At 37.0% G+C, this 24193-nt stretch overlaps 1 protein-coding gene across 4 annotated transcripts; it reads right to left on the bottom strand.

Moving 5' to 3' along the window:
- Window positions 1–608: 608 nt before the first annotated feature.
- Window positions 609–23592, bottom strand: LOC130970396 (uncharacterized). 4 transcript variants are annotated; one of them, XM_057896484.1, is made up of 38 exons: window positions 23437–23592; window positions 22773–22887; window positions 22612–22673; window positions 21612–21670; window positions 21091–21525; window positions 20377–20534; window positions 20027–20190; window positions 19882–19946; window positions 19224–19730; window positions 19068–19136; window positions 18734–18966; window positions 18470–18567; window positions 18198–18383; window positions 17909–18089; window positions 17250–17441; window positions 17096–17139; window positions 16795–16851; window positions 16137–16233; window positions 15294–15466; window positions 14992–15205; window positions 14745–14870; window positions 14530–14619; window positions 12624–12740; window positions 12380–12460; window positions 11932–12039; window positions 11542–11711; window positions 10947–11025; window positions 10784–10858; window positions 10228–10325; window positions 10027–10134; window positions 9230–9287; window positions 8897–9124; window positions 7537–8755; window positions 4183–7460; window positions 3884–4099; window positions 3536–3778; window positions 2855–2932; window positions 609–2509 (listed from the first exon to the last, which is right to left on the bottom strand). In XM_057896484.1, the coding sequence occupies exons 2-38, from the start codon at window positions 22875–22877 to the stop codon at window positions 737–739; spliced, it is 11244 nt and encodes a 3747-aa protein (XP_057752467.1). In that variant the 5' UTR covers window positions 22878–22887; window positions 23437–23592; the 3' UTR covers window positions 609–736. The 4 variants fall into 4 exon arrangements, with proteins under 4 accessions (XP_057752467.1, XP_057752473.1, XP_057752458.1 ...); XM_057896490.1 differs by having other exon boundaries at window positions 19236–19730; XM_057896475.1 differs by having other exon boundaries at window positions 7555–8755; window positions 19068–19730.
- Between the last annotated feature and the right edge of the window lie 601 nt (window positions 23593–24193).

The following is a 24193-nucleotide window of genomic DNA, read 5'->3' as shown; positions in this document are numbered from 1 at the left end:
ACTTAAGCCATTGGCTCCCTAGCACTACCCAAAAAAAATTAGTCACCAAAAAAAGAGATAAAAAATTAAATTTGTTATTAGTAAAAAACATTTACTATATATCAAATAATGTATTCATTAGTTTTCACTTTATTGTAAAAATTAGCTAGATTATAATACTAATAGTATATCATAAGATAATTATTATTAATATATTAACTGAATTTTAATATTTATTATTTATATATTTAAAAATTATATTTAAAAATTATTTATTTGATTTCATAATAAATATTTTTAAATTTAAATAATTTATTAATTAATTTATACTTATTATACCCTATATTTAATAATTTATTAAAAAAATAATATTAATATAATGAATAAAAATAATTAAAAAATATTGTTTAAAAAATAATAAGAACAAATAAACCCTAACCAATTTAAATTTAGAAACAATTAGACCCCTATCTATTTTTGAACCTTACACATCAGCAATTTCCGTCGAGTTTTCGCCGTAAAAGTAACAAAAAAACCACATTGGCAGACGGAACACAAGATCAGGGACCGTAATGGAACCTGTTTTTGGTTAAAGATCGCGTTGTCATTCAGGAAAATAGACAGGACCGGATTAATACTTTACTCTTAATAATAACTATGAATAATTAGCCTTGGACAGGTATTGGATAACAATATATATGTACACAAAATACCTACATATGATGATATATTATATTAATACATACAGTGACCGATTTCATTTCATAGCATTGGTATCATCAGCTTCTACGACTGAATTCTCAACCGACTCGTTCTCAGGTGCCTTTTCGTTTTGAGTGTCACTGTTTTGAACAATGTTGCTTCCATCCTCAGTTTCACCCACTTTTGATTCCTGCTGTGTTTCTGAGCAGGTAGTGGTATCCTTCTCACAGGAGCTCTCAGTAATTCTTTCCTCTGTTTTCGGAGAAGGCGGAGTCTCCAAGTGTTTCAAGGCATCTTCATGCATGGCTTCAGTAACATCAGCTTCAGATTCTTTAGCTGCTGGAGAACTGCCTACTATATCCTTCTCCGGCAAGCTCTCCACACGTAGGATGTCTTTTGACTCCTCACCTTGCATAAGTTGATCCCCCTGATTTGTAACCGCACCTGATTCTTTAGGATCAATATTTGCGGTAGAGTTGCCAACTAACAACTTCTCTGAGACTTCTTTCGATTTGTCGTCTTGCAAAATTTGATCTCCCTGGTTTGTAACAGCACCTTCAGATTCTTTAGGGTCTATAGTTGCTGTAGAATTGCCAACTAAATCCTCTGGAAAGCTCTCCCCGTGGTTGTCGTCTTGCATGATTTCATCTCGCTGCTTTGTAAAAGCATCTTCGGGTTGTTTAATGTTGAGAATTGCCAAAGAGTTGCCAGCTGAATCCTTATCCAACGAGCTCTCCACATGTTCAACGTCTCTCAATTCATCATTGTACACAATTTGATCTCCCTGACTGGTAACAGCACCTTCAAATTCTTTAATATCTAGATTTGCTGGATTGTTGCCAACTAAATCCTTCTCAGGCGAGGTCTCCGTAGGTTTGACATCTTTTAACCTGTCATCTTGCATTATTTGATCTCCCTGGTTTGTAACAGCACCTTCAAAATCTTTACTGTCAAGATTTGCTGGCAAGTTGCCAAATGAATCCTTATCCGGCAAGCTCTCCACGTGTTTGACATCTTTCAATTTGTCATTGTGAACGATATCATTTCCTTGATTTGTAACAGGAGCTTCAGATTCTCTGTCTTTGTGTTCATCATCTTGCATGATATCATTTCCTTGGTTCGTAACAGAAGCTTCAGATTCTTTGGCATCACAGTTTGTAGAAGAGTTGCCAACTAAATCCTTCTCCGAAAAGCTCTCCACACTTTCCGTGTCTTTCAATGCATCATCTTGCCCAGCTTGAGTTTCCAGGTTATTAATAGCATATCCAGATTCTTTGGCATCAAGATTTGGGGAAGATTTAGCAACTATATCCTTCTCAGAAAAGCTCTCCACATGTTCGACATCTTTCAATTCATTGTCTTGTACAATTTTATTTCCCTGGTTAATAACACCAGCTTTAGATTCTTTGATGTCAGGATTCACAATAGGGGGGACAACAAAACCTTTCTTAGACAAGCTCTCTACATGTTCACTCAACGCTGCTGAAGTGCAAAACCCATCAATTGATGCTGTTTCTTGCACTGCTGAGCAACTAAGAGTAGCATCCATTCCATCATCACTTACAACAGCTTCAGATTCTTCCGTCACCTGCATTCTTCCTGTGCCATCAACTAAATCTTCCACATTCACAACTGATGCTGAGGAAACTGGGACTTGACTCTTGTCTGCCTCATCCTCATCAGTCAACTCTCTTGACACATTATCCTGCACTTTGAAGATTCTTTGTGGACCCTCATCAGGCAAGACCTCCACCTCATTTTTTCCCTCTGCTGTAGCGACAGACACAGCCAAACATCTGGCTTCATCATCTACTGGTATCCCATCAACCTGGGATGCACAGACAGAATCACAAACCAGAGGTTAATGGAAACAACAGATCAAATACGTATTTTTTTTCCTTTATGGAAATCAGACCATAAATGCTGGATGTGTACAAAATTCTGACCCAATTTCTATAATGTACTGATTCCAAACATAAAGCATCATCAGAAGATAAACAGTGGTAAATATTTTTGGGAAAGCAGGATACTAAAAACGAGTATATGTGTAAACCGAGTCCGCTTAAATATTATGAATAGATGAATACATAGCTAATTGATTACATTAAACATAAAATCAACCCACTGACCTGTAAAACCAAGACAGAAGTTTGGGTCTAAAGGGGGAACCAACCTGTGACTCGCTTTGATTATCCATCTCAGCTCCAGAATCAAAGGACTCCTGCACCATTATTTCTTTAGTGGTGGGAACCTGCAGAAATAATTCCATGGGGTTACCGGGGAGAATCACTATAGTATCTATCTATCTATTTATATCATATAAAGGTTGATACCAACGTATAATAGAAATGACCTTATGCTATATTGCTTTTTTGTATTTTTGTCACTTCAGCAATTTTGCAAACATGGCAATTTTGCATTTTCGCAATATAAAAAATAATTAGATTTCTATATAGTATTAATATGTCATTTATCATCAACCGTTACAAAATTTAAATGAATTTTGATATGCCACTAAACAAAATTTTAAACTTAATCAATTAATTTAATACATATAAATACTCAATTGGATTAAAAAGTAATAGTTAAATACAATTATTATCTACATTAAAACTCTATATTTTCCTTTGTATTTCTTTTTTGTTGAATAGTTATATTGAATCATATATAAAATGCACTGTACAATATTTTTACAAATTAGCTTTCAAGTTTAACATTAATTTACATATTATCCAATCTATCCCTAAACAATATAGCATTTTAAGTCTATACTATATAGTATAATTAATTTAACTCTCCGCATATCGTGCGGGTCTTAATCTAGTATATAATAATATTGGTAAAAAAGGCTTACCTCAATGACTTCGCTACAGCTCCTCCCCCCAGTCAAACAAACTTTTGGATCCCCTGGTGCAGGCAGACTGCAGAGTGAGACCTTAACAGACGAACCATCAACCTTCATTTCCTCGATCATCAAGGACTCTGAAGGGATATTGATGTTCTTTAATGGAAGCCTTTCCGCATTATCCCCATCCCCAGCAACATCATCAGATGCCTCCACTTGATGGTCAATTTGAGCTACAGAAGGATTTGATGCCTGCAGAATTGATGCATTTCCAATCGGTCCCAGAAGAAATAATTGTATGAAAGGATAATAAGTTAATAACCATATCAGCATGCTAGTAGGTAGGAAACACCATACCTCATTACTATGATCACAATCCTTTGGTTCTGTGGTAGCTAGTGGGTATGATAATACATCGACTTTATCTTGCTCCATTCCTAAGGAAGAAAGCAATTCCATGTTTTTGGACAACAGTTCTGGATCAACCCCATCAAAATCAGTTGTCCTGTGATCACCGATCTCAGCTTCAGGATATTCTTGTTCCTGTTGGGGTGATGGATTTGCTTCAGAACCCTGCATAAATGAGATCAATACATAATTGGCAGGAGAACTATAGCCAGATGTACGAATAGCCATATATGTGGAAAACAACATACATTGGTGCCATCCCTATGACTGTCCTCTACAATCAAAGGATCTCTTGGTTCACCCAATGCTAGTGGACTACAGAGAGGACCCTTGTCAGATGACACATCAACATTGTCTTGCTCCATTAGTGAGCAAGATGATGGTACAACCATATTTTGAGAAGTAAGCTTTTCTGAATCTTCCTGAGAAACCTGACAAGCATCAATTTGGTCACTACTCCCAGCTACTGCACTTTCCCCATTTACCAATGGCAGCTCACCCTCCACAGATTGATCAACAGTCTCGGGGGACTTTGAAGGCGACTTATTCACTTGCAACACTGTATTACTCTGATCTGCCTTCGATCCTTCCATATCACACTCTGGCGTAGACCTTGCAACTAATTCAGTATCACATGGTACACCTACTTTTTCTTCTTTTACTTGAGACAAGCAAGCCAGGACAGTACCAGAGATAGTTCTTTTTGGGTCAACTTGAGGAACATCCAATTTTTCACATGAATCATCAGAGCACACAGGTATCCTTGGAGAAACTGATTGCCCTTGTGAGCCATCTTTATCAGATGAACAACTGATCCCTTCTTCCTTAATCTTTGATATATTATCTCCAGATGTAGTGAGAGATCCACCAGCCTGAGAGACATCTTTGTCACCAAGCTCAACCTTAGAATCGTTAAATTCATCAGATGACGATGAACTGACAGAAAGTCCTCTTGCAGATGAGCCTTCTATGTTACTTTCCTTTGTCATCAAGCAGGTGGGCAAATCTACAGTGTCTGGCAGAACATCACCCTTTACACCCTTCACATGTAAATCCTCAGATTCCAATGGAACATCGGTTTCTACCATATTAACATCTGCTTCCTCCTGGATTCCAGAGTTACCAGCCACACCCTTTTGCATTGACTCCTCAAAAGATTCTGAACTCCAAACTAGAGATGTTGCAGATGAGTTTCCATTTTGCTTGTTCACCAAGGTTGAACAGGGCAGAACTGAAGTTTCAGATACAGTTGCCTCTACAAGGCTGCTCACCCCAGAAACACCCGCTAAATTGTTCACTTCATCTTCCGAGCTCGAAGGTCGTTGCAACAATACTTTATCAGTGTCAGATTGACACACTGGTTTTTCTTCCACTAGATGCTTAATACTGTCATTATTTGATGCATCAATCATAGAGTGAATCTGAGATAAATCATCCTTCGAACTGCCAACAGGAGAGGGTACCATATTTTCTTGGGGAACAGAGCTGATATGTTGTTTAACTGCAAAAGAAAGTTCTTTGCATATCGAGTTCCCTTCATCCCTTTTTCCCTTGCAGAGTGATTCAGGACAGCTCTCAAGCAACGAAGCCTCACGCAAATTCGAAGATTTTAATGCATCTTGATACTGTTCAGCTTTATCAGCTTTGGGGCTAACACAACATGCCATTTCAGAAACAGAAGCAGAAACTGGATCCAAGCTAAATTTTGGAGGTTTTGGAATACTATTTCTATCATGGTCAGCTGATGCAGAAACTTCATCCCCACCAGTCCCATCATCGAAAGAGACTTCAACAGAAGCATGTAAAGAAGACTTACTTTCACTTCCAAAATTTTCAGAATCTCTAGGAACACTAGAAACTACCATTTCCATTGAGAGAGGGGTAATTGCAGTACTAGATGGGGTCTCTTGTTGCTGATCACCCAACATTTCAGCATGTTCACAATCACGAGGTGAAGGCTTTTGGGATATTTCTGTAAGATCCAATTTTGTATCCAAAGTGTGCTCCGTAAAACCAGGAGGTCCTTCAGTACTAGTGCTAGAATGTTCTGGTTTCATTGCAGCTGTTTCATGTCCTGTGCCACAAATATTAAGGGATGAAGATGACTTCTCTATAGAAGGCTTGGATTGGTCCCCAAGATTATGATCAATTACCAAATGAAGTTTACCACTAGGAGAAATTTTTGATATACTTAACTGATGGGTGAAATCTCCTATGCCAGAATCAACAAGGCCATCACCAGTAGGAAGTTTCTCAGAAGAACCAATCTTTGGCGAAGTAAGAACTGGAATCGCATCAGGAACCTCCATTTTACCCTGAATACTTAAGTTTTTAACATAAACTTGTGCTTGTTCATCTTTTGCTTTAACATCATCACAGCCACTGGTTTCAGGCGGACTGAAATAACGTTTGTTTTCAACAGTAGTTATCTTGTTATCATATGTACTAGCAGAGATCTGCTCATCCCCATTAGGTAGAGTGCCTTGCATCAGGTTCATTACTCCAGTAGTTGGCATATCTAAACTTGCTCCACACTCCAGATCCTGCACATTTGATACCTCTGAATGTTTTTCACGAAGATGCACTGAAACATCTGAAGTAGAACATGCAGCTCCAGTTGTAGGTATTTCACAACATGCTTTATCTTCCAAGCTCTGGTTATTAGAGGCAATTGCAGCTTTAGTCGTTACATGTACAAAAGTTGTACTCTTATCTTCACTCCCAACAGAATCCTGTGCTTTAGGTTTTGGCAAACAAGTTCCAGAGAAAACTTCCCTCATCACCCGAGCAAAGTCATTAACATTTTGATTTCGCCCAAAAGCAGTAATCTTATCTGAGGATACAGCTGCACTGTCAATCCTTGTTGATGCAACTTTCTGCTGCTTACTTGCGGTAGAATTGGTTGCCCTCTCTTTTCTTTTCGAATCATGGACAGGTACTCCACTGGGCAAAAGAATCTCTAAAGCTTGAGCTTGAGTAGCATTGGCAGCTTTACCAACCAATGAATCCCTAGATGAATTCTGGGCATCATGAATCAAATTGGGATCCTGATCAGATGGAGCTACAGGAACAGCAGGCAACATCGAAGCTGATTTTCTACCACTACGCCGAGGTGCTTCCGCTCTATTTTGAGCTTTACGGGGTAGCCTTTTGGCTGGCATAGATTCGAGTGAGGGAGAATGTGTAGAATCAGAAGCTTGAACAATGCTTAATGGGCTACTGGGAACAGCCTTTGCAGTCAGAGGATCTAAAGTATCAGTAATGCTTTCTCTAGTTGCATTAGCAGCAAGAGAAGTAGTTGAAGTGCCAACAATTGAAGATACGCTTTTCGAAAGTTCAGCAACTTGATGAGTTCTGTCCCCCAAATGTTGATCCTCGATCACCACGGTAGGTGTTGTGGTAAGTAAAACTCCACTCCCTGAATTCTCTGAGACTTCAATCTTGGATGAGTTAATTTCAGAAGATTTAACCTTCTCCACATAAGAATCACAAACATCTGGATTATTAACCTTCTCTAAGTCTGAACCTGCAAAAAGAAATTCTTCAGTTAATGTAAATTTTAATAAGTTAGAACTACAATACCACAGTTCAATAAAATTCACCTGGTGATTTTATTGTACCATGTTCACTAGAAGACAGAAGCACTGTCTGCTTGGATGAATCATCTGACTGCTCCCTTGGCTTTAAATCCTGCTCACCAAGGCTCTGAGACGGCTGATCTAGGATAACACACTTTGAATCTTTAATATTTTTATCTAGCAAGCCTTTTTGTTCAGTGGCTTTGCCACCTGATATGCTGCTCGACAAAATTTGCAGATTTGGATTTGAATTTGAATCCTGGTGATCTGGAACATTTGGAATTGGTGGTGATATTGTTGCCTGTTTCTTCCCCCTCCGCCTGGGAGCTCCTGCTCCAGTTTGTGACTTACAATTTTCCCCCTTGCCTTGCTCCATCTGTACAGAGGGATGAGTTTCGTCAGTTTCAACCAAGGTGCATAAAGGAGGTGGTTGCTTAGCATTCAGAACCATTTCAGCACCCAAATGATCATTTCCACTATTTAAATTAGCAGCAGCCGAGATGGTAGTTGGATGGTGTGCTGCATCATTATTGCTGGCAGCATCACTCGGGGAGATAATTTTATCTAAAGGTGGACTCCCGTGTTGATTTTGGAATTGCTCACTTATCTTCAAATCAGGACCACCAGTGATAGGAGGAGAAACCATGGCCTGCTTCTTTCCCCTACGTCTAGTCCCTTCAGCACCATGTGGTTTCCTCCCTTGGCCTCTTGCTTGCAACTGTACAGAAACAGCAGCGGCAACTGGCTGAGAATTTGGTGGAACAGCATTGATAGGAATGACAGGCTGTGCATTATGAGCAACTATTGTATCAGACTGCATCACAGCTCCAACTTCAGCAGAATGAGCAACAGAATGAGGAACTGAAGACGTTATTTGTTCAAGCTCAGTTCCTTTCGGTAACTGCTTCTCTATTTCAATGGTTGTAAAAGTAGCCTGAGGTACCACTACAGCTGGTGGCTTATCTGAAGCTATTCTTTTTGGCCTTCCACGACCACGTTTGGCTGGCGGAGTTACTTCTTTGATTTGCTGGACAGGCAAGCTCTCCACAGATGGCAACATTGGTATTGGGGCTGCTGAAACTGTAGCTGTAGGTTGTGTGTTAGAAGTAGTAACAACAGAGCTGGCAACATTTGCTGGAAAACTTATCCCAGCCACTTCCTTTACTTTGAGTGAACTTGGAGATTCAACTTGACACATCTTCTCAAACTCCTCCTCTGTCCACTGCTCTTTATAGGAACGTTCCTATCATTTGTACACGGCAATAAGCAATTAGATGGGATACTAAACAGTATATAGTTCACGATAATGTAGAGTGTAGTATCTGAACTAGGTAAAAAATACAACTGTTCACACAACCTAACATAATGCAAAATATAAACAAACCTCTCTTGCACGCTTTCCCCTGCCATAATGTTGAATATCAAGACCCCCAACATTTCCACTCTTTCTCTTTACTCCATTAGATTCTACCTCGCCCTTGGAAACATCAGATATCTTCATTGCTTCAAAGAACTGTTTCAGGTCTTCATCAGTAACAAGACGAGAGGGAAGGGGTGGAATAAGATCAGAACCACCAGTTGCCTGCCCAACCACTAAATTTTTCCATGCAGCCTGCAGTTTATTTTTCAGAGTTCCGATCAAATCCCCATGAAACGAACAGCCAAAAAAAGGCAGTATTTTAGCAGGGAAAACCCAAGAAAGTAATCAGTATTATACCAGCTCATCGTCCTTCCTTTTTTTGTCAACAGCTTCAAACACATCTAACTCCGCCTCACTGCCAACAAAGACAACATTTTAGTCAAACACCTTTTCTTCCCTTCAGCCTTTGAAAAATTATTTGGCGGAAAGAAGAAGAACTGCGGTTTAAAAAGCTGAATTACAAAGTAGTTCTGAAGTTACTTTCATGCCAAATCAAGAGCTCTAGCATAATCACAGAATTGACAGCACAACAATCCTAGAACTAAAATAGACCAGCACAGCAGACACAAGCTAGTTAAAGGGCTACAAGGCTAGTATAGAAAGTAACACATGATTAAAAGCAGCAAACACAGATAAGTTAGAATACTGAAATGACTATAGTACAGACATAACATGTCTGAAGATAGTGAAGAGTTGCATAGACATTTAAACAGGATGTCCAGTATAGCATAATAGCCACCAATTTGGGATAAAATACTTTTTTAAGTTTCCCTTTGGTGCTCGGCTCATAGTCTGCCTAAGATGGTTTTCTAGCTGATATCAAAGTTGATCCTTTTAGGCATTAGCTGCTCCTTTTGTATAGGATATCTTATCCTTTATTGGTACGATTTCTTCCCATAATTTTTTTTAACAAAGAAATAACACTCAAACTACACCCACTAAGTTGTCATTTTTAAAAAAATGTCACCTATGAAGATAGGTAAAAGTAAAAATAGTGTGGTCAACAAGGCCACAACTGTTACTCATAAGAAACACAGGGAGATGTATCAAGCCATCATATATGCATAGATTGCGAAAAACTGAAAAGTTAAGACCTGCGGGCCAAGATATCATTTAACGCATCATCATCCAGAACAGGTGCAGCTTCCTCTTTCTTACACTCGCGGAGAAGCGATTCCAAGTATTCCCTTCGATCTTCAGCACTACAACAAACAAAAGGGAAAAGAAAATTCAGAGCTAACTCAAAACGCAGTAATGGAATATTCACTTATAACATGTACTATGTCTTTTCCTACCTTGTATTATTGTCAAAAAAGCCAGCAGTTATACTCTGGTTAGCAACACCAAGTTTGTGCTCCGCTGAAGCTCTAACTTGTTCTTCAACAGTTTGAACCTTGATGCATAGTAAGCAGAGGAAGAAACTTTAGCTACTATGAAAAACATACCACCACATCTATGTTGGTCACCATCAAACACTACTACCGACAATTATCAAGCAATTATCCAATTAAGCAGGTAGAGAGAGAGGAAAGGCTAAAACACCTTTGGCAAGGTAAACAACTCATATAATACCAGTCATAATCACAAAATGGGTAACTCCACATGATTTCATAGAGCATAAGTAATAACAAGTAAATTTTCTGGAGAACCAAACCATTATTCAACAGCAAACAAACAAACAATTGTGTTCAAAGCAGTACCAATCAAACTGAGTTCAGCTCTCCTACTCGCAAAAGATTAAATGATGCATACACCACGAGGCCCATAATGGGTTTTAAGTTTAAGAAACAATCATATGAACTATTGCCCTCGCAACGCTAAATAGTAAGTCAAAAGGGGGAAGGTACTAACTGTCTCAAACCGAAGAACTAGAACATCCCTCTTTTGACCAATTCTATGAGCTCTTGCCTGTGCTTGCAGATCAACCTAAAATATTCCTAACAAAGAAATATCAGAAATAGTCGGCAAAACTGGCAACATAACATAGAAAATCATATGAAGAATTTTCCATTGCCTGTGGGTTCCAGTCAGTGTCGAATAGGATCACCGTATCAGCAGCTTGAAGATTCACTCCAACACCACCAGCTCGAATACTTGTCACATTAAATCAAAGACAGCATTACTATAGATAAGTAATTTGATCTAATCAAGAACTCAACAATACTCAGGCCTCGTTTGTAATGTCCTTAAGATTATAACCAAAACCAATTGAACAAATATATGCGAAGAGGAGGAACCAAGCATGCTAAAAACCAACAACCTAAAATAAATTACAACATTGCAAAATATTTTCAAGCTGAATTCAATTGAAATCATGAGTCGTCAGCAACAGAAAGATGCCTCATGAGTTGGACCCAGTTATATGACTGCAGTAGGAGGTCTTCCATCAAAAAGCAGACCCAATAGGTGAACAGCAATATGCTAGTAGGATCAGACTAACAACCAACAACACATGAAACAGTGGATTAAAGAATAAACATTTTTTGCTTCCCATGCAAATCAATAATCTCCAAAATCAGATTAAAATGCACGTTTAATAATATGAGTTCCCATAAAGGTAAAATGTTAAAGCAAAAAATAGTACTCAGATTTACATAAGTACCACATACCTGAGTAAGAAAATAAAATATGGAGAGTCGGCTCGGTTAAATAAGTCAATTAAGGCACCACGATCACTTCCTGTTGTATGCCCATCCAATCGGAGGTATCGATACTGTTTTAAGCTTAAGTATTCCTCCATAACATCCAGAAGCCTGGTCATTGTTGAAAAGAAAAGAACCTGAGAAAACATTGACAATGATGGAAATTAGATTCCAGCATCTAATATTGCAAATAGACATCTAATTCTCAGAAATAGCCATGAATCAACATAAAGATCGTAAATAAGTTTCTTATACATCTTTCCACAGTTATCACAACTCATAACACAATACAGTACATACATGAAAGAGGGGGGGAAAAATCAGTGTCCAGCAATATTACTACACAATATTCCATACCCGATGATCTGTTGCTTTCAATTTAGGTAACAAACGATCCAGCGTCTCAAGCTTCCCACAAAGTCTAATAATCGGTGGCAAATAATGCTTAGGCATGAAGTTATCCACCTACAGAAGGCAGAAGTCAGACATCCTCCTAGAGCATGATATCTTGCTAATGTAGTCAAATAAACTAAGTAAATTATTTCAAACAGTTGAAAGAAACCCATTTTTAAAATATGTTACGAATGTTACCACAACAATTTTCTGCCCAGTTTTGAACTGGCATTCTTCAATCTTAATGTTACAATTTTTTCAAGTAAATAAATACATAAAAATAGAAATATCATTTTGTTTACAATTCAAATCCTATAAGATCCATTTTCTACGTTAGATGAGGTTAGATCGTGATTCAAGTAGCCCAAAATATATTGATATAGATAAGAACCAAATAGAAATAAATATATACCTCTTCTGCATGAAGCTGGCTGAGATATGGATGATTGCAAATATTACGAAGCTCCATAACAGAGTTGTGTACTGATCGAGCCTAACAATTGAGAATTTCAATTAGACCACCTGAGTAACTAAATGTGTATAGCAAGCAGAGAATCTCCTCTATTTAAAATGAAAAGAAGAGGTTGGCCTCACTCCACTACTGAAAAGTGTAAAAACAAAACTTCCAACACAACATATTGTAATAGAGATGATACCTTTGTAGTGCCAATAGAACCTAGATTTTCTTCCACCCTTTTCATCAAAAGTTTCTGATAAGCAGAAGCCTCACATCTTATAAGTCTCTCAATCTTTTCAGGCAGTTCATTTTCAACCTACAATAAATTGAAAAGTAGAGGAACATTAACAAACCAACACTAGTAACACACGTTAGATTGCAGTTTCAAAGAATCACATTATGAAGTCATCATTACCAAAAGAAATGCAGCATATGACTTGAACAACAGATAACATATTTTACATATATATCAAGCCATCTAATCCCACTGTAACAACTGGTACCTGAGATGAATTAATTCACACACAGAAACAGAATTGAAGGGAAATAGGAAGTGAATCAAGATGAATTCACCCGACGTAGTATTAGTGAACTAAGAAAGTGCAGAAAATACAATAGAACGGTAAGGTAGAAATGGCAGAGGGTTGGAGAGCCAGCCTCTCTCCTAGCCTAATCTGAATTCCTTTTCCAAAAGTCTACCTCTCTCTCTCTCTCTCTCTATTTTGCTACTACTTATACTCTCCTCATCCAATCATCAAACTCCGTTAAAACATCCTTCCTGACCCATTTTCACGTTTTCCCCACTAACAGTGCCATGTGGCAAATCAGTTACATGAATATTCTCTTCCCCAGTCTTTCCTATTCTACCCTCCACTCTCTTCCTTCTAGTGTAGTGCAAGGGCAGAGGAGAAATTGGCTTCCCTACTGGCTTGGAACTTTCTATTCCCACTCCTCCTCTACTATTTGGGTACATAACATCCACTGATACTGAACATAAATTCGATATTCTACCAGAAATTCATCATAACACTAGCATATCTCAAAAAATAAATGCAGTGTGGAAAAGTTTGCTTTATTATTCCACGTTCCAGTTCAAGAATGTATGAGCAGCACCTGACTGCAGATTGTAACATATCTTTGGTAATAAAGAGCCGTACGTCTTATATTGCTAGACGTCTTGTAAAGTTTGGAAAACTTTACTTTATGATACTTAACTCCTCATTACACACAATGTACAAGCAGCATAGACTGCTGATTGTCACATATCTTTGGTAAGTAATGTTCCATAGTTCTTATACTGCTAGACCTTCTCGGAGTGTTTATGAATGATAACATGCAAAGAAACTAAGGCCTAAAGGAAACCCAAAATTATAAAACAATTATTAATATATGCATGAAGAGGTATATATATTTATTATAAAACATCATTTTGGCCCCTAAAAGATTCAATTTTTGACAAAGGTCTTCCGATAGAAAGAAATGAAATCTCAGCCCCCAAAAGATTATCTCAGTTTGACAAAATATACTATTATTTTTTCACAAGTGGCAAATGACTCGTGTATTTGATCCAATCATTTCTATTAACATTTGGATAATTATGTAGAAGGTGCATACCAAAAACACAGACAAAATTTGATCTCAAAACCCTTTTTTTTATTTTTTGAATTTTTTGCCATTGGAATAAACAATATCACCAAAATAAATCCACTTAGAACAAAATCACCAAATTTGAAGGACCAAAAGATTTTTTTTTTTTGTGAACAGGTTTGCAAAAAATAACATCAAAAACTAATCTCCAGAGCCATCTTTACAGTATATCTCTTATTTTTGGCACATTTTGTTTTGACGGGTTAAGATATCATTTCTTTCTTTCACAGACCATTTTGTCAAAAACTAAATCTTGTAAGAACCAAAATGGTGGTTTACTCATATATTTAATTCACAGATTACTATTAGGAACGAATGTGATTACAAAAGTTGAAACAAGAGTCATTAGCTATGGAAGTTTAATCATAAGAATCACGCATGGTGATAGTATAAAGAAAACTCAACGAAGAGCAGAAACTAAACCAAGCTTAATAAGCATAGAGTCAGATATTATTAACCTTATGTTTCAGCCTCCGGAGGACAAATGGCCTTAGAACTTGATGAAGACGATTTATGATCAAGAGATTCTCCTCTTCAGACAGTAAAGCCTACACAATAATTATGCGAAAATCAGTGACATCAAGGTTTGAAAGTATACAAAAATATAGCAGTGTCAAAAGGTGAAAAACAAACTTCACTTAATATATCAAAACAGAAATTATCCAGAACTTACTTCATCAGGTGAGTTATCCCCATTACTCTCAAATGGCTTGTTAAACCATTGAGAGAAGTCCTCTGATGAATTGAATACGTTTGGTAATAAAAAATTAAGTAATGCCCATAGTTCTTCGAGATTGTTCTGCAAATAAAACAAAGAAAGTAATAATATTACAACAATATTCAAAATTCATGAGTGCGTGCGTGCGGGTGTGTATGAGAGAGAGAGAGAGAGAGAGGGGGGGGGGTGGGATGGGAAGAACCTGCAATGGTGTTCCAGTTAAAAGCAATCTGTGAGAGCTATGATAATGTTTCAACTCAGCATTTAACTTGCATGACGCATTCTTTATCCGGTGGCCTTCATCGATTATTACATAGTGCCAATGTATTTTACTGAGCTTGGGTCTATCATGCTTGTTCATCAAATATTCATATGTAGTCAACAGAACATTAAATTTCTGATGAACAATCCTTTCCCTGAAACATGAAAGCACTGCTAAGGAGCATTCATCAAGGTATAAGAAATAAAATAAATAGAGTAGATTTGATAATTGAAATCCATTACTTGAATAACCGACGCCTCTCCTCTGGTGGACCAGCATAGACAATTTTATGAATAACAGGAGCCCAGAAACTAATTTCAGAGTCCCAACCAGGTAGAACTGAAGAGGGAACGACAACAAGGAATGGCCCTCTGTCATTTTTTGTTTCCATCAGGTAGCAAATTAGAGAAATAACCTATAAAATACAAGGGTATTAAGATTTTATATAGAAGTATATACACAAGCTCTTCTAACATACTAGTGCATGATCCATAATCTTAACATATAACAGAGAAACAAAGTATTCAGAGTGATAAAGATAGTAAATGACAAACTAACAAGAAGAAAAACTTAACAAGGATTTTTCTTTTCTTTTTTTTTTGATAAAAAAAGAATTTCATTAAGATGAGGACAAGGGATCCCCAGTAAAGAAGCAAAAGCACAAAAACCAAAATTTTATCTATAAAGCATAGCTTTTCCATTCTCACATGTTTAAGAGGTAAAGTCACCTATAAAGATCATGAGCTTTACACCAACAAGATGCCAGGCATCTGATTCCATCCCGTAAAACATGCTTATCAGTGACAGTGTGTGCATTACGGTCTAACCAAATAGTCCAAACAGTGAAGAAAACTGAACATTGGCCCAAAAATTTTGCCTCTTTTCTACTACCAAACCCCAAAACCTAGTCAAAAGAAATTGATCTAGGGTTGCAGGGCACACCTGACAATCATCAAAGATGCTAAACAAGTTGTTCCATGAGAAAACAGCTATTGCGCAATGCAAAAACCTAACAAGGAATTAAATAAAAAAAAATAGAAACCCAGCCAAGGATATTAAGTTTCTTAGCTAAAAGAACTGGTTACCTGGACCGTTTTACCCAGTCCCATTTCATCAGCAAGGATTCCATTTAAATGATTGTTGTACATCGAAACCAGCCACCTCAAGCCATTCATTTGATATCTAAAGACATAATTGCAATCATAAAGAACATCAAACTCACTGCTTGACTGTCAAGCAATATTAATTAATTAATAATAAATATTTTTGGGTTCAAAAAAGAATTTCATTAAGACGAAGATACAAAATCAAAACAAAACAAAATATTTATCTATAAAGCATAGCTTTCCAGTCTCTCAATAAACAGAAAGCCTTCTATACAAATCATGAGCTTTACACCAAATAAATACCAAACATCTATCATATCCCATAAAACTTGCTTGTCAAGCAAATAATAATAATATTACTGCAAGGAAAAATACAATCCCAGACAAGATCAAAGACAATGCAAAATTATACAAATTGTAATCACATAACATCAAACTCAATGCTTAAATGTCAAATAATAATAATAATAATAATAATAATGTGTGAAAAAGCACAACCCCGTACAAGATCAAAGACAACACATAAGTATACAATAACACTAGCACTCAACAAAAACAATCAAGATTCAGCCTCAATAGAAGACACAAACTTATAAGACTGAATTGCATGCAGTAGAAGGAGAAGAATTTAACATACTCCCTCAATTTTCCGCCCTGTAAACAAGATGGCTGCTCTGCAATGCTCTCCTTTATGCTGCAGAACATAAATTTCACTTAGAATGGAGCAGGGATACCACTCATTACTCAACATAGTAGAAAATTCAAAAAGTATATCTATGGATGATTAATTGAATAAATAGACAATAAACACTTAAAAAATTTTCAGGATAACACATAAATTATTGAAACTCCCCAGCCTCAAACAACGTGCAACTTTTCATAAACCTATGGTAGAACATGACCTTCTCTAGACAAGCACAAACAAACAGAACTAATACCTGTGAGCCATCATATAATACTTCTCATTACTTTCCATATAATGCTGTAAAACAAAATTGGAATAGATGAGTGAAATGTAATATTTAATATTACAATGAAAGGAACCATTTTTTTTCATTGGGGTGGGGGAATAGCTGAGGGAAGACTACTTGCCTTTGCTTGGTCACTCAGATCCTCATTTTCCGAATTAGTCTGACCATTCTCAGGGAAACTGTAACTTCCTGCCTCATCATCTTGCCCAAAGCGTCCTGCTGCAGACTTTGCTTCCTGTAACTTAGACCCAAGCTTTTGAAGATATTTCTCTGTCTCTTTAAGAAGTTGCTTTACGCGATCTGATTTTGCATCCTATTATAAACATTAAATAGATTTCATTATTTAGGGCATGCAAACTTTGACCTCAGCAATAAAACTATTATATTTATTTATTTATTTATTTAAAAAAAAAGAAGGATTTGACGTCTGTGCACAAGTTGGTAAAGTGCAGAAGTGACAGGTTAGACCCACCATTGGATCAACATCCTCCATGTGTTTGGAACCCACTAAATGATCCAAGGTGCTTAACTCGGGAATGGATCCTCTCAATTGTTAAAAAAAATTGAGGAAGTAAAGTGTAATCTATAACCCTTCAATGCTCTCTCTCTCTCATGTTTTCTCTTGGTCCCACTTATAAAAATTAATGGTGAAAGATCACACTTTACTTCCTCAATTGTTAAAAAAAATTGAGAGGTTCCATTCCTGCTTAACTCCTAACTTCTGCACTTTACAAACCTGTGAACTTTTAAAGAAGCCAAATACTAAAAAAATAGACCTACCTTCACCATCCTCAAATAACCCTCCACGTCATTTATTTTCAACAAATTAATCTTTTCCCGTTGGATTCTATCAATCTTCTCACGATGTGTACGTTCTTTTCTTTTATGGAACTCCTTCACATATCTATTGAAACCCTTCCACCTTTCCCTCTTGATTTTGAATACATCATCAAGTTTTTCCCTAAATATCCAAGTAGTAAAGCAAGTTTTTGAAACAAGCAGGGGAACACAAATTAATAAATATCAACTACAATCGATCATGAAATTAGAAGAGATAAAAGGAACATACTTGTGAACTTCTATCTCACCAAAAAACTCCTTCTGCCTTTCCCGAATCCGTTTTTGACGCTCTTCTTTCATTTTTTGCTCATACCTTTCAAGTTGTTTGACCCTCCTACCATGCCTATGCTTCTTAAATGACTTCAAATATTCTAATTCAATTGCAATTGGCTTGAAAAAATCATTGAGAAAATTACTGCCCACAAAACATTGTACCTACTGTCAAACTTACTTAGACAAAATATGGTAAAAAAAAAATATTCATAAAACCATACCAATTACCTGCGGAGACGCCGTTGGAGATCTAGTAGTTGTAGTTTTTTCAACTCTATTACACTTTTTGTTTTGGCAGAAATATCTTCAGATGAGTTCACATTTTCCTACATCACATGGAGTGAAGCAAAGAGCATAAGACTTGTGCAAAAATAAAGTCATTACAATTTACAAGCCACATAAATTTACAATGGAACGCAAAATAAATAAATTGTGCATGGGAACATGTTAAGCACTAAATTAGCAAAACAGGCAGTTGAAAGTAAAGCAAACCTTTAACTTGAGAAAACTGGTAGCCATTCTTTGCTTTGCTTTCTGCTGTTTCTGAACAAAACTTCGCTCAACTAGATGCCTCTTTTTCTGCTGATCCATAATCCACCTATCAGACATTGAATATTTCGGAGATTGTAAATTAGATGATGCCTGTCTCTCATTCCCTTCTTGCTCTGTAGCAAAATTGATGCCATGTTTTGATGCATTATCAACTGGAAGTGTTTTGAACATGTCTGCAAGTGACCACAGAAACAGTGATTATTAACACTTGAAATAACAAATAAAACCATCATAGGAACTTGTTGCAACATTGTTCTAGTAAGATGGCTTTCACCTGGAGAAACATGTTTGGTAATCACATTTCCATCCTTCATCATGGCCCCATGAAGATCACTGTCAGTCCCTGAAACATGTTTCCAATGCTCTTTTAAAGAATATGAAGTCAAGTTATTAACAGAATTGTGATTCAGGGATCCGCAATTGTTAATACTTTGAAACTGACTGGCTATAATGTCTCTTCTATCTATTGGCAATCCAGTAGAGATCTGCGGAAGCCCTTTTGAAGCCTCGTTCTGACCAGCAAATCCAGTCCAGCTATTCAGGCCTACAACAGGAGGTTGGTTAGACCTTCCAACCTGAACATTTCTATTGACATCATCATCCAAATGGCTATTAACAACACCAGCAGCTGTTGTACTTGAAGATTCCAGCTGCTGAGATGGAGTAGCTAAAGAACATTGTGCAGCTGCTCTTTCTTGAATTCGTCTATCAACCTCTCCTCTTTTTGTTGCCGAGAGATGTTTCCGTTCATCCGAAAGCATATGGATGTCAGAATGTGGCATAACTTTGTCCTCCATAGTTCTTGGGCTCTCAGTTCCCTTTGGCAAAGAGTTCGCCTCCTGAACTTTTGCAGCAGAAGAGGACCCTGAAGGGGTTGTATCAGGTTGTCTTAAATTATTCCGACCTCCAACTTGTGTCGTTACCCCAGACGTGTTACCTGATTCATTAAAAGATTGTGATTTTCCTTTGTGGTATATCAGATCTATGCAAGATCCATTCTGTATTACCATCATGTTGCTTAGTAGAAAGTCACTTAGATCTTTAATACATAAAATTTAAAAAAAAAAAAAAAAAAAAAAAAAAGTTACCTTCTCTAGAAGAGGTGGTTCCAAGAGCCATTTCAAGATGAAGTTTCTTTGGCACCATACGATTTCTGCAGAATGTTTCACAAAACTGAACATAATTTAAGTAAAATTAATCAAATTCAAAAAGAGATAACAGAACTATGTCTACCTAAATGCTAGATAAACAAGGCACTGAGCTCGAAGTTGCTTTAACTGCTGTTCTTCAAATGGTGCGAAAGAGCGCGCAACAGTAATAGCAGATTTCCCAGTATCCCTGGAAGGAACTTCTTGTCTTAGCATCATTGTTTCCATGCCACTACTTTGCCTGCCAATCTGTCGAAAGCATTATCTAGTCAAGCGATCAAGTTGGCTCATATACATGCCACATAATCGAAGAGAATAACAGCAACAGAATTAGTTTAAACTAATATTTCCTTAGATAGTATAGCAAGAAAACAGAACCGAGATTATAGACAAATCCAGAAACAAGATATGAGTAGACAGCAAGTATTGAAGTACCTGAGCCATTTTATGCTCATCAGTAAAACTAGATGAACTTCCCATGTCATCAAGTGCACTTACACTACCATATTGCATTGAACTTGATAAAATAGGTTTGACCATTGAAGATGCACCAGTAGGAGCTGCGATCCCCCCCTGAACCTTGGCATAAGCACCTGAAATTCAGCACAATTTTTTCAATAACGATTACCCAAAAATTCTAAACTAGGCTTTCCATAATTCACCATTGATGGAATTATTCATATAAAATAAATATTCAAATTCCAAAAAGCATAGAACATTGAAAACCATAGCTCAAATAAGAACGTGTTTCAATAGCATCACACAAATAAATTCTCCCATTTCCATGGTTAAATTTACACCCAAAGTCTCCTAGAACCTTTTTTTTTAATTCACTTCAATACTTAACATTAAAATTTAAGTTAAAATTTTGAAATTATTCACAATTCTCAAACCCGGGAACATAGTTTGAACAATGTTTACCAAACTTCAATATATGGCATTGACATTTAAGTAAAGACATTCCAAATCATTAGCAGTCCTCAAACCCAATAGCATCATCTGATAAAGTCAACATTCTTTACTTTGCTAATAAATTATGACCTCCTTGGTTTGCCCTAAACACTCTTCTCATGCTACCAAGAAAAGTAAGAAAATTCTCCATTTGACAATTTCTAGGAGTAGTAACAATGTTAAAGTTCACCAGCTCACCGCTTTTAACAGGAAGGTCATCCAATGGTTCAGCCTTGGTCAGTTTTGCTTTCCTTGTATTGAGAACACTATTGCGAGGATCAATCTGGGAAGGACTGTCAACATGTGGCTCCAAAGGTGATGAAGTATCTCCCCTCTTTCTCTTTGTGGTGGCCTTCTTACCATCCTTTTGATTCAGGTTTTTGTCCCAATTGGCAGCATCACGTCTGTCTTGTGAATGGGAGTTGGCAGACCTAGAGTCCAGACTAGATGGACTTCCTTGATCAAAAGACTGATCACTCCTCTGAACCACAGACCCTTGATAATAATCAGGTGCTCCACTGCTTGGGCCAACTGGTGGCCGGCAGGAAGGGAAAGGGTCCAATTTAGAGCTCTCATTTTCAGACAGGCTCCTTCTGGAATCCTTTGCACCACCCACAGCCTGTGAAGAAGAGCCTGCACAGATTACCAATATATGTGATCAAAAGAACTGAAAAACTATTAGAACATTCTTTCTGCAATGCATGAACACACATAATTACCTATTTGAACACCACCACTCAAAGAAAGACCATGTTGGTTGATTACAGTCTCCATTGCCCTATAGCAGACGATATTAAGTCAGATGAAGCAGGAACATGCATGAAATGTAAAATTGAAGTGCAACTTAAAATATCAACTACCACAAGAAGGATGATTTTGCGTAGGGATGGCAAGGCAGGTAGCCTGGCCCTCCCGCCAAGACCCAACCCAAAAAGAGACGGGTCAACCCGCCCTGCCAAGTAAAGCGGACTTAAAATGCTAGCCCTCCCCATTTTACGGCGGGCTATCCCACTTAACTTTTTCTAAAAAAATAAATTAAATTAATATAAAAAGAGTCCTACTAGGGAGCCAATAGAATATTTGTACAATGTGTACAATAAGCTATATGAGTTAAACTAAGGATCGAACTCTTAATCTTTCAAATCAGAGCTCTGATACCATGTTATGATACCACTCATCCCAAAAGCTTAAGCTAATAGGAAAAGGTAACATTAACGCTTATATCTCTAATACTGAATCGGGCATCCCTAAACCTCCATTGTACACATTGTACAAATATTCCATTGGCTCCCTATACTTCTTCATAATTAAAAATTTTAATACAAATAAAAAATATTTAAATTGTTATACAATTTTTTCACTATCCTCTTTCAAATTTTTAACTTCAATAAAATTGTTTTTTAAGTTTTTACCCGACAGGTCAAGGACTAATCTGTCGCGGTACTGAGCTCCATTTAAGGGTTTGCCGCTGACCAATGGGTTGCTGCATGCACAAGGCGGGATTCGAACCCCCGACACTTGCTTAAGCGGACTAGTGAGTTAATCACTAGACCAGCCCAACTTGGTTATTTTTTTTTTAAGTTTTACTATCCTATGATTCCTATCTAACTACAGCAACTGTAAAGAGGTACCATGGCCTAGTTAAAAACAAAGCTAAAGAAAAAAAAAACTGTATATGCACATGCTTTGAGTGCTACGTTTGAGTGGCAGGTACTTTACCTTGATATCACTTGATATGGCATTGAATGTTCCTTCCCGCTGGATTTCATATGTTGTAATATCTGAAACAATCGTCAAATTAATTGCAAGAATGCCAAGTCTTATACAAATAGAGTAAAGAACAAACATAAATTTCATTCAAGGAATAGAAATACACATACAACATGGAGTTTAGTAGCCAGCTTAGCTGGCTCATCTTTAGAATTCTGAATAAGTTTATGCAGAAAGTTGGCTGCCTCCAACTCGACATTTTGTGAAGACGCCATCTCATCCGAACTGCACAATCAGAAAGAGACACCATGACATCTCAGCCAATTAGCAATGACACTCTGACCAAATAATTCAGCACAAAAACAGGACAATTATGATGCCCAACATGACCAGGTAAACCCATCCAAGTGTTATATACCTGAAATCCTCCATATAAATATACTTAGGAAAATAATTAGTTAAATCAATACTACATAAGATACATAGCCATAACCATTAACCATATCAAGGAATGTAATTTTAAAATGGAATAAAATATTCGAAACACCTCAGAACTTTCTACTTGCTCCCGTGTATGCTAGTGGAAACATCTCAAAGTTAAATATTATGAACAACCATTTTCGTTTTTTTTTATATCCCAAACTAAAACCCCAAACAGTAAATGTAAGCTGAGGCAGGTGAAATTCTAAACGACATCGTTTTGCAGCTAGGGAATCAAAAGCAGAGAGGCAATCACATAAGGTTCAGCTGGAATTAAAAAAGTTGGACGATTCTTAAAAAAAGAAATTAGTTTGGGGGAAAAAAACTAAAAACGGCAGAGAAGAAGAGAAAAACCTGATCGGACACTGCGAAAATGCGAAGTGGCAATGAAGAAGAGAGGTTTCAATCTCAGGTCAGGTCAGCTGCCAACATAACAAGCAAGCAAGCAAGAGAGAGAGAGAGAGAGAGAGAGAGAATGGTAATTCATGCGTTTGGCGAAGAAATGAAGGTGACTGACTAATAAAAAACATATATTTCCGGTCTTAGAGGTGCGAACTCTATTTTTCCTTCTAAACAAAATAAAGAATTTTATAATATTAATGGGAGAAAAGACAAATACATCCTGGTTTTTCGGACTTTTTTGTTATGAATTTGGAATATTTTTTATGTTTGGATATGAAAAGTTGGTGTGTTTTTGAAGAATATGAAGTTGTTTTTTTTTATAAATCGGAAAATATAAATCAGAGCCTCAGTTTTATCGAGGGTTAGAAAATTTAGGGTCAGATTTGAGTAGTGTAAATCAACTTGGGTTAGTTGAGTGGTCAGCTCTTTCGTTCGCTTAAATAAGTATCGGGGTTCGAATTTCGTCTTGTGCATGTAGTAATTTATTGGCTAGCGACAGACCCTTAAATGAAGTTCAGATCCACAATAAATTAGTACTTGACCTGTCAAGATGGGAAATACCGTGGACAACCAAAAAAGATTTGAGTAATGTAAAATTTAAATTAAGAAGTGTTATTGACGTTTTCGATTTGTGTGGATTTAGTTTTTTTTTTTCTGTAGATGGAGCAAATTGGAGGATAAGTTTTGAATAAAAAAATTCATAAAGTGC

This window comes from Arachis stenosperma, chromosome 1, assembly GCF_014773155.1.
Source record: "Arachis stenosperma cultivar V10309 chromosome 1, arast.V10309.gnm1.PFL2, whole genome shotgun sequence".
Taxonomy (NCBI): domain Eukaryota; kingdom Viridiplantae; phylum Streptophyta; class Magnoliopsida; order Fabales; family Fabaceae; genus Arachis; species Arachis stenosperma.
This window is presented reverse-complemented; position numbering and strand designations above follow the sequence as displayed.